This window comes from Podarcis muralis, chromosome 2 (assembly GCF_964188315.1).
Source record: "Podarcis muralis chromosome 2, rPodMur119.hap1.1, whole genome shotgun sequence".
Taxonomy (NCBI): Eukaryota; Metazoa; Chordata; class Lepidosauria; order Squamata; family Lacertidae; genus Podarcis; species Podarcis muralis.
The window spans coordinates 49637817-49649323 of record NC_135656.1 but is presented as its reverse complement, the minus strand read 5'-3'; the positions used below and the strand labels follow the sequence as shown (position 1 = coordinate 49649323).

At 39.9% G+C, this 11507-nt stretch overlaps 1 protein-coding gene across 1 annotated transcript; it reads right to left on the bottom strand.

Moving 5' to 3' along the window:
- Positions 1-548: 548 nt before the first annotated feature.
- Positions 549-9569, bottom strand: LOC114592861 (interleukin-12 subunit beta-like). The gene is made up of 6 exons (XM_077923485.1): positions 9488-9569; positions 6792-7064; positions 5831-5939; positions 3769-3956; positions 1008-1144; positions 549-590 (listed from the first exon to the last, which is right to left on the bottom strand). The coding sequence occupies exons 1-6, from the start codon at positions 9567-9569 to the stop codon at positions 549-551; spliced, it is 831 nt and encodes a 276-aa protein (XP_077779611.1).
- Between the last annotated feature and the right edge of the window lie 1938 nt (positions 9570-11507).

Genomic DNA, 11507 nt, shown 5'->3' with positions numbered 1-11507 from the left:
TGCTAACCCAGAAATATTGCTTCAGGTTAAGAACTTTGCTTCAGGATGAGAACAGAAATTGTGCAGTGGCGGCGCGGCGGCAGCAGGAGGCCCCATTAGCTAAAGTGGTGCTTCAGGTTAAGAACAGTCTCAGGTTAAGAACGGACCTCCGGAACGAATTAAGTACTTAACCCGAGGTATTTAGTCTACCTGTGGCCTTCCAGATGTTGATGGACTACAACCTCCATCATCTGTGAACACTGACCATGCTGATATGACTGATGGAAGGACCACAGACTCTCCACCCTCACTATAAACTGAGAATGAGGATAGGTGGTGAGGTTCAGCAGCATAGCATCCCCATTCGCTGCCAGGGGAGGGCTGACAAGCGCTGGGGGTGCACGCCCATGTGGGGGGAATGTGGGGTGTGTGCCAGGGGAGCGCACACTGGGGAGGCACTCACCCACTGGAGCCCGCCGCTTCCACATTGCGGCGGGCTCACAGTGTTGGACCATTATTGCCAGATCCCATTGTTGGAGAAATCAGCAATAAGGGAGGGTGAAATATCTTTAGACTGTGTGCTGTGATGCAAAGTTCCTCTGATTATACAGCTGTGGATAAACAAAAAAGAAGGAACAGCAACTTCCTTGTTTGTGAGCATCCTAATTGCATCTGGATGAACAGTGCTGGAAGGCAAATAAAAAGTAAGACTGAATGGATCTGGGTGCCTAATACAGCAAGAATGTAAATATGTCTGTGATAGCCTATAAGACCACCAAGTTCATTTATATCCCCATTCTCTCAGTTCCTCAGTTTATAGCTTCAGTTGTTTCGTTCCATGATAGAATGAGGGTTGAACATTAAAGTTGGATGGGGAGCAGGGTTATTGGGCTGTTGTTTTTATTTCAATTATGTATTTTGTGGTTTTATATTTTGATTTTGTTCTGTGAACCGCCCTAAGACTTCCAGCTATAGGGCGGTATATAAATTTCAAAAATAATAATAATAAAAGGGAAAACACCAATTACCCAGTCTCTCCGTGGATGCTGAACCATCTTGATTTGGTATGTCAGCTTGTAGTAACTAGCCGGAGTGCTCCAGGTTTTGGGTGGTGTCCAAGTCAATAGGCTGTTCTCCATTTGGCACTCAACAGCATCAGGCTTTACTGAAAGAGGTAATGAGATCAGCATAATTTTTAACTGTATACTATACTAAGGATACCTTATCATTTATTATTTGGATGAGTTCTGAGGCTCCAGATATGTTAAGGCTGGAGTGTGTGTGCGTGTGCACATACGTGTATTGTATATGTGTTATCTGTTTGCTACCCTGGCCACCAAAGAAGAAGCAACTGAGAAACTCCGAAAATCTGTAAGTGCAAGTATAACCTCCAACAATGCTGTGAAATGGGCAAATGAAATGAGGTCTTGCCTGTTAAAGCCTAGGAATGTATTGCTTAGCAGAAGGACCTGCTATCCAGGGAAAGCTATCTGACTACATCTTGTCCCTTCATTTAAGGTAGCAGTATCATTGGTTCGCCAGAAGCGGCTTAGTCATGCTGGCCACATGACCCGGAAGCTATATGCCGGCTCCCTCGGCCAATAAAGCGAGATGAGCGTCGCAACCCCAGAGTCGGCCACGACTGGACCTAATAGTCAGGGGTCCCTTTACCTTTATCATTGGTGGCCACCATGCCATTGCCCAAAAGCTACCATTGCTTTTAAGGGCTGCAGGACAAGTGAGGAAATCTATTTATTTATTTGTTACATTGATATTGTAATAGATCTATGGTGCTAAATGACCTTGCTGTGAGATCTGGACTCCCTCCATGGAGACTGAACGTGCAAATACAGTATCTGAATAAATCATATTTCTTAAAGCTACGAAAGTCTCTGCCATGTCTTCAGTTCTCCAAAGGAGCGCAAACCTTGGATGAGTGCCTGGAAGCCCCTGGAATCTTGCTACCACTCGGAGAGTGGGGGTGACACCCAACTTTTTTTGTCTCAGGTGACCACTGGTGACTAATGGCAGTGGCTAATGGCAGTCTAGCCTTCCACATATAGATATTAAATTTGATTTTGACAGTACTGTGAAGTCAAGTGAAAACACATGGGGAATGTGCTCATCTGCATCCGTCAATGTTCATTCAAGTTCCAGACTTTTCCCAGCTATGGAATAGGACTATGCAGTAGTGACTGTTTTTAGTGGTCATAGATGGAAGACAAGGCTTTTGAGCATTGCCTGAGTGCTCCCTCGTGAGCTGAGGTCTAGATTTAGTGCATAAATACAAATGTTTCAAAAGGGAATCATAGGAATCAGAAAAACACACCACTATTTTGTTTTTCTAACTGCAGCAATAAAAGACTGTAGCTGGAGAAATGGCCCCTAACTGCTTTAATGAGGAAGATTAACCTACTGTTTTTTCTTCTCCTTTCTTATGCTAGGCACTATCATAGGAACAGAAGTATAGAATTGGAAATAGGGGACTATTATGAGATCACATTCTCACTGATAAACTAGTCTAGAGAATGGACCTAAATTTAGTCCAATACTCTATCACTACTCAATAATCTCTACTGAAATTGTTTCAGGATACTTTAGTCAAGATTTTTAAAGTCAAATTTAAAAGTACTTAATTTTACTTAATGGTGGTTTCTGAGTCTTTTATATGTTTTATGTGTTTAATATGTCTAGATTACCAATGTTTTATGGATGTTTTCTTTTCCTGTTAAAAAATGATTTTTATTGTCTAAATTGTGCCAATAAAGGCTTAATGAATGAATGTTGGATGCAAACTATATGCATATGCTTGAGGAATTCTCTAACCACACTGTGCATCACTAACCGTCTTACAATTAACTTACAACAATGTAACCATTAGAACAGTATACTAATTAGCAGTAATAATACGGAAGCTATGAATAGCCTACATAATTACGGTTGGCAAACCTTTCTTTAGTGATTCATCTATTCCTTTCAAGCTCAAGCGGCAGTGCAGATTAAAAACTACTAATAGGTTACTGAGGTCAAGAATTATTTGTTTTTGCATTTCCTTGTTTCTTTATTGGATTTGGGTGTGCCTTACTCCCTGGCATCTAACAGAGGTGGGGTTTGGCCTCTCAATAATCATTAGAAAAGATCAGAATCACCACACCAAATGACTCAATATGTTGTAGAGCAAGTGATGTGCCTGACATTTTACACCCTTTTAACCACTATTACTATATGAGCAAAAGTGATGGTGAAAGTTTTATAAGGAATCAACTAATGGATTCAGTATGTGAATAAAGGTATGTTAGTAAGCCCTTCCAGATGTAGAAACGATTGCTCAAATTAGGTTGTTTAGCACTCTTTATGTGGAATCACTAAATTTGTATATCTATTTATTTATTCCCATGTCATTATTTATGGTGGGTTGTTCTTATTTCAAAATACTACTAAACCCCCCACCCTGCTTTTTAAATTGATTTGGAGATGAGAGTCCTTTTATCAGGATGCAATTCAATGATGGTTCATGGAAAAACCCATGCTGCCTTCTAGCGCATGCCTTCTAACACTATGTGCTACAGATGAAGGATTATATATTACTGTGGACAAGAGGCAGAGTAAATTAATTGAACTTAGGTCCCACTGAAATCAATACAGCAAGTTAATCATGACAGTGAAGTTCTAATAATTTCAATGGGACCTAAGTTCAAATATGTTGCTCTGGATCCAGTCCAATTTCTTTTACAGTGATTTATTCACCACCACCACTACCCTCATTCCAAACCTTTTTGCATAACTTACAAATATCTTGGATGAAGAAGTTGTGAGTATGTTCTTCATATTCAAATCCATGGAAAACCTCTAGAGCAATCCCAATTTCTTCGTACTCCTCAGTGGATGGGCAGGGAATTCCTTTTCTGCAGGAAGCAGTGTACATTCCTGCCTCTGGTCCGACGGGCTCATCACAGACTGCATTTCCTGATGTGACTCTGAATTCAAAACAGAGATGGAATTGAATGGGTAGTTCCTCCCAAATTTAGAAAAATGACTTTGTAACTCTATTTCCCAACCTTAGCAGCAACAACACATTAATGCAGGGCAGGTATTCAGAAAATATTTCCTCAGAGGGATAGTCAATTTAATATACAGCAGGAAAGAGTATTCTGGCACTTCAAAAACTAATAGGTCAGATTTATTGCGTCATCAGTTTTCATGGACTAGGGCCTATTTGTATAAAGTATGTCATCCTTTACAAGGAACTACGCTGTGCCAGAAACCAAGATGCTGACTCTGTCCTCATATCCTTTCAAGGAACACAACTGACAACATCAGCCATACCACCATTAGCTCATTCACCTTCTCATCCTCTAAGAGGAGATATACTGGCAAGAGGAAGTTCTTTGTGGGTGGTCGCATCATCTACCATCTGCCAACAATTTCCATCTTCAATTCAGTGTCTCTACACCACAAATGGGAAGCCTTTGGCCCTCTAAACATTGCTAAACTCCCATTGGTTCTGACAAGCACAGCTCTGACAAGCATGAACAGTCTGGGGATGATGTGAGTTGCAGCTCAGTGACATCTGGAGGACCAAAGGCACCCCATCCCTGCTCTATGCCCTAAAGCAACATTTGGAGAGCTAGATGTTTCCCATTCCTGCTGTAAAGAATACATAACTGCATATCTGACATCAGAAATGGCAACTTTCAGAAGCTGGCAAGGAAACCTTTCAATTTCCCAGAACATTCTGAGAGTTTCATTGCTATTCAGCAACAGAAGAGCAATGGCATAGAAATTCATAATATCTGGTTTGCCATGTCAATTTCTTTGACTCACAATGTACTAATAATCTATTTTAGGGTGAGCTCCCTTGCTGGTGAAAATGGTCTTCCGCTTGCAGTTTAAATCAAAGTTATTATGAGCTCATTTTGCACCTGTGTCCTCTGCATTCCTTAGACTATGTGCTCATAAAGGCAGCTGCTGTGTTGGTGGCTATAACATGAATGAACTGAGAGAACACCCTCACCTACATCAGAACAGTAATGGGTACACTATATAAATGGCACCTGTATAAATAAATGCTTAGTGTATTTGGTGGAATTTTAGTGTCTTGGAATTGCTTGCTCACATTTTCAGTAGATTTGATTCTATTAAGTTGGAACCAGGGATTTATCTCTGATTACAGTTTTTAACACAACAAAGCTGGGAAGATACTGGGTTCTGAATAGCCACTGTACATAGTTGAGCTTTGAACTGATATCCCATAGAGATGGTATACCTTGTGTTTTGTAGTCTTTTGGTCCCACTAGTCACAATTCTCAATATTATACTGAGGCTAAGACTTTGTGTATATGATAGCAGCCTCTAACTCACAAATGTAAATGCTTATTACACAATAAACTTTAAGGTTAGTCTTTAAGGTGCTACAAGGCTCACTGTTTCAGAAAATCATTGCTATTGCAAAATGTTTTTAGCTTATTATCTTCCAATCAAATTAAGTCCCCCCCCCCAAAAAAAAATACTTCCTCTAAAGCAATTAGCCGCTTGCGATCATTTACCAGATTTCTCACTCTCATTGAAATATCTAGGAGAAGAGATTTGGAAATAAAAGGAAGCCCTGTGAGGTTCTAAGCACAACTTCCTAACTCAGAAGTTATTGTAAAATAATATCCCAAGAAGCACCAAGACACTGAAAATGGTATTTTCTCTATCCTATAGATCTATTTAATTAATGGGTGAGTTGGCACTCTCTGCCACAAAAGCTTCATCCTAACCCTCAATAGTACAATAATTTCTTGGGCCTATTCTCTACGAAATGTTGCTTGAAACAATATGGGCGGGGGGAGGAAGAACAGTATCTTACTTAATTGTAAAGTTCAAATTTGAATTCTGCTCGAGTGGTTTCCAGAAACACTTGAAGTCCCCAGAGAAATTGTTTGCTGTACATTTGAAGTAGGGTCTGTTGCTTTCTTCTAGAATGAAACAAAGAATTAACACATCTAAGAGCAGCAAAACAGACAACACATTTTAGAACATGTACAGTTACACAAAGTTTCAAAAGCAGCATTCATTTGAGTGAGATGGGAATGGGAGATGATGGAAAAACAGGTCCTAGTAGCTACTCATAGCTACTAAATTCATAACCAGTTTCTACTGATAAACTGACAGGACCAAAATAAATTTTAAAAGGTACTTTACACAAAAACCCTGAGCCTATCTATCTGTAATTTAGCAAGTTTCTTATCTAAGGGTATTTCTTTCATATGTGCTATTTTCATACAAATTGGCCATGAGACAAAGAGGAAGATTAAATGATTTTTTAAAAAACTGCCTCAAAACTGTAGAAAACTGCTGATTATCCACCTGAATTTTGGTAGGCTTCATCCCCTAAAAAGGGATTACCACAGCTGTCAATTTAATTCAATTCTGCCCCCAATTTTTTATAACATATAAATTTCCTTAAAATTAAATGTATATATCAAAATCGAAAGGCACCCAGCACACACACACACACCCTCAATCTATTTGCATGTAATCTAGGGTTGCCATATTTCAGAAAGTGAAAAATCTATACTTCCAACAAGGGCATCCCAAGTGCTCTGAATCAAAGCATGTTGCCTTTTGAAGCACCAAATCAGGATCCAGACTGAATCTTGTGGTTGGAGGGCATACCTAGTATCATGCTGCTGAGCTGCCTGTTTAATGATATACAATAGTCAACAATGGCAGAATCATTTTTCTTATTCTTTTTGCACCTTGCTTCTTACATAGCAGTACTGATGGGCATTCTGTATATAATTAAAATAGATTGTGCACAGGCTTACCTTTGAAAGGACTGAGAATTGACTCAGCTACTTCACCGTTGTAATTTTTCTTCTTAATATACACGGTACTGTAACTTAAAATAGCATCTGTGGTGTTGCTCCTACAAACGTATTTGCCAGCATCTGGGTATCCCCGGATGGTTTTTTCCAAACTCTTGCCATTTCCTTCCAATTTCATATTTTTCACCCAATAAACCAATGCACTTGGCTCCTTAGATGTATTGCAGGTGAGCGTTATTTTCTCAGGTAGTGCTGTGGCTTCAACAAAGTGCACTGAATATTGCAAAAAGGAAAAGTGGAAAGGAAAGAATGGTGAGCCCAACAGAAAGGTACCGTCCTCCTGGAAAATACTAATAAATCAACTTCATTTTTAGATTTACTGATATAATTGAAAGACTTAAATGGACCAAAAGAAGCATATACATATGAAGAGGTGGTTTTCTTTTAAGCCAGTGATGGCCAAACTTGACCCGCCAGCTGTTTTGGGACTACAATTCCCATCATCCCTGACCACTGGTCCTGTTAGCTAGGGATGATGGGAGTTGTAGTCTAAAAACAGCTGGAGGGCCAAGTTTGGCCATCACTGCTTTAAGCGGTCCATCTGAATCAGTGAATGGAAGGAAGCTGCTTCAGAGGAAATTCATGAGGGTGTGCTGATGGGTGTCTAGTTGGATTAGCATATTTCTGGACAATGAGAATACTTTGCATGGATGTCAACCACCATTTTTAGCCCACATTGCTTTTCAGAATTTAAAAAAAAACAATTGGCAAGGTGTTACGGATAACCAGCTTACTAAGTACTGAGGTGCAGAATGTGTTAAATTACAGCTTGGAAAATGTCCATCTGAATACCCACCCCCTTTGTGGCATACAATTCAAATTCCATGGTTTGTTTGCACATATTGTCTTTACAAAACACAAGTACTGTAAATTACTTTCACAGACACTGAGCTGTAGAATCTTCCACTGCAATGGTGTTCATTCCATGTGAGGAAACTACTGCTGTATGTCTGAAGAATAAAACAGGATGAGTTTCCACTCTTCCTTGCCACTATACACCTTGGCTCCTGGGAAAAGGCAGCCAGGGTACCTTGATGCTGTGTACATTCCGAAGTTGCAACCCAGAAATCCCCTCTTGCATATTTAAATTTGTCTCCCAGTTAGGAGAGGAGACAGCCACTACTTTTCTTCATTTATTTCATCAATTCTCCTCATCTACCTGCTGTAACAAGCAAGGAGTCAAGGTGCACTTCACAGACAGACCACGTTCCCCCCCCCCCATCCATTCTGCTACACCGTATTGCTACGGATTGCAAGCTGATGTGTGGTAAAAATCATCTTACTACTTGGTGCAAATCAGAACTACATGTTACTAGAGCAAACATGGGTTCCCAACACTGATTTTTCCTAATTATGGGAATTCATATTACCTTAGAAGATGAGTATCTGGAAGTATAGAAATTACAGTGAATGGCATTTTAGGTTTCATTTCTCTGGGAAACAATACAGATTCAAACATGCTGCATTGCAATGCACTAGACTTTTTACGATTATGATAAACACTTAAAATTATTCTGCTCTTTACTTCACTGGCAAACTTTTCAAAAGCTTTTCAAAACTGGCCTTTCATTTGTATACCGCCCTGAGATCTACAGGTATGGGGCAGTATACAAATTTAATAAATGATAAAATAATGAATAATACTTTTGGAAACCAATTTGTCTATTTTGCAGGATGAATAAACATGAACAAATGTTTATTATACCCTTGATATCTTGTTCAGGTTTTCCCCTCCTTTCATTTTGTGTGTGAACTGGCTACTCAGACTCTCTGAGGTTTGCTGCTTGTATAGAGTCCGCTATGAGCCTTTCTGTTCTCTGATTGAAATGGACTGACACTTTTGGTTTCACAGAGAACTGTGAATAGAGAATTGAGTAGTTTTGATGTCAGCTCTTACATTAGACTTGCAGAAACTTCCAGGGCTGTCTCATATAGTTTTGTAGACTCCTAGTATTTAGGTAAGGTAAACGGCATTTCCGTACGCTGCTCTGGTTCGCCAGAAGCGGCTTAGTCATGCTGGCCACATGACCCGGAAGCTGTATGCCGGCTCCCTCGGCCAATAAAGCGAGATGAGCACCGCAACCCCAGAGTCGGCCACGACTGGACCTAATGGTCAGGGGTCCCTTTACCTTTACTTATGGTTAGGGTTAGTATATGTATGGAGAGAAGGGTCAGTCTATTTCATTTCCACGTTATGGACCAGTTTTGCTCCATTTTTGTGTGGACTAAAAAATGCATGTAAATTGTATGCATTCTGTACAAATTTTACATACATTCTCCCCCTAAAACATTTTCCCCCTTTGCTTTTCAGTGTAGTTCTCCATGAAATACGCTTTCTGAACACATTTCCCCCATAATTTTTTACACATATTTTTGAACTGAAACTGCATGATAAAACCCGGAGAAGTGAGTAATCAGATGGATAGCTGTGTTGTGGTCTGGGGCTGATGAATCAGCTTGTTTTACACTTCCCAAGGGCAATCTCTGAAGCCTCTTTCCAGAGGTCTCCCAATCTTTAATCACTGGCTGCTGCAGCTGATAAGCCAGGGGGCATATGCAGAACACGCCACGGTGCCTTGGATTCTGGTTATACAGTTCGAAAATGCTAGTTCAGCTTGCTGATACAGATTACTCACTATTGTTTATTTCTTCTGCTTTTCCTTCTGAATGAATAATCAGGCCCAGGACAGAAATTAGAATGAGCAAAAGGCATGCCATCTGTGAATGAAAGGAACATAAAAAGTTATATAAAGAAAGGAGTGATGAATGACTGGTTATCGCACTAGTAAAGGACGCGACATAAGTGGCCTAGATATTTGTAAACTATGGCTTGTGAAAATTCATGGCTTTATTTATTTGAGGCATTCCCTCAACTTCATTGGCTGACTCAACTGAGCAGAATACCGTTTTTTTTTTAATGTAATGCTGAAGGACTGAAGTGCCTACTTATATTGAAACACAAGTGTAAATGAATTTACGCACAAAAATGCACTAGACACAGGCTAAAATTCAGTCTAAAACAAGATGTCTGGGTGATCTGCATAGTGTAAATGACTTTATGCAGAAAAATGCACTAGATGTAGGCTTAGGATAAAATTCGGTCTAAAACGGGATGATCTGCATAAAATACACTGATGTGCTAAATAGTATTTTATCCAATTTATCATAAAAATTACTTCTTGTTCAGTTCTGCAAACAGTACTTTGAATAAGTGCTTTAAAATAAAGCTTTTAAAAAGTTGCATTGTAAGCAGCATCTAAAAATAAAAATAGAAAAATTTATTGATTAATGAAGACGTGTTTTAAAAGACTATTTAGGAAATTTCCAAGACAATGGATAAACCAATTCCGTTTAGGATGCTGCTGGATTAGGGTGCCCATCAACTTACATTCAAGTGTTTATAGACTGCACATAGAGACTTCTATATTAGCCAAACACATAGCATGGAATTCACAATCACACTAGCATAATCATTTCATCAGTGTAAGCATTTTTTTAAGGGACACGGGTGGCGCTGTGGGTTAAAGCCTCAGCGCCTAGGACTTGCCGATCGAAAGGTCGGCGGTTCGAATCCCCGTGGTGGGGTGCGCTCCTGTCATTCGGTCCCAGCGCCTGCCAACCTAGCAGTTTGAAAGCACCCCCAGGTGCAAGTAGATAAATAGGGACCGCTTACTAGCGGGAAGGTAAACAGTGTTCCGTGTGCTGCGCTGGCTCGCCAGATGCAGCTTGTCACGCTGGCCACGTGACCCGGAAGTGTCTGCGGACAGCGCTGGCCCCCGGCCTATAGAGTGAGATGGGCGCACAACCCTAGAGTCTGTCAAGACTGGCCCGTACGGGCAGGGGTACCTTTACCTTTACCTAAGCATTTTTACTTACTACCAGATGGAACAATCTCCCCTCTCCTCTCCCTCCACACAGTGCTCTTTTTATATAACAAAGTTTAATAATATATATAACTAACCATTATGGAAGAGCGTATGTAGCATAAGTGAAAACATCTCCAACAAAATAATATTACGCTTTTATCTGTTTTGTTAGCCACTTATTTACATAGATAAATAGCCTGTCAGATTGCCTGAGTGTGCCTTCTTGAAGTTACAAAATGTTAAGGAACGTGAGCCACAAACAGCTTCTCAAATGTGCTTCACTGTAACAGTGCAGCAGACCTGAAGTGATTCTGGATCACTTCTATACTTCCCTGATGTATTTAAATCATAAGGCTATCACTGACAGTTTTAATAGATACACAGAGAAAAATGTATTAGTTTTAAACATTTTGGATACCTCCTGGACCAATATCCTTAGGGTTGTCCTATTACTTTTGCAATATTTTACACTACCAGCATCATCTTGGATGTACCTGTTAATACAGAGTCACAAAGTGCAAGAAAAACAAAATGCATCCTTACCTTTTCAACTGTAACCAGCTGTCATGAAGTGGTGTGTGGCTACTGTGAATCCAAATCTATGAATGAAGCCAAGGGTTGCTTGCCTTTTATATGTTTAAATCCTGAAACCAGATCCCTTGCTTAACCACAGTGCCACATAAAAACAAACACGTGGACTCACTTCCTGTTTTAGAAGCAATACAATTTAATTGCTGAAGAAACCACAGAGTAAAAGTTGGGACTCACAAGTAATCACTGAAGAGGAAAT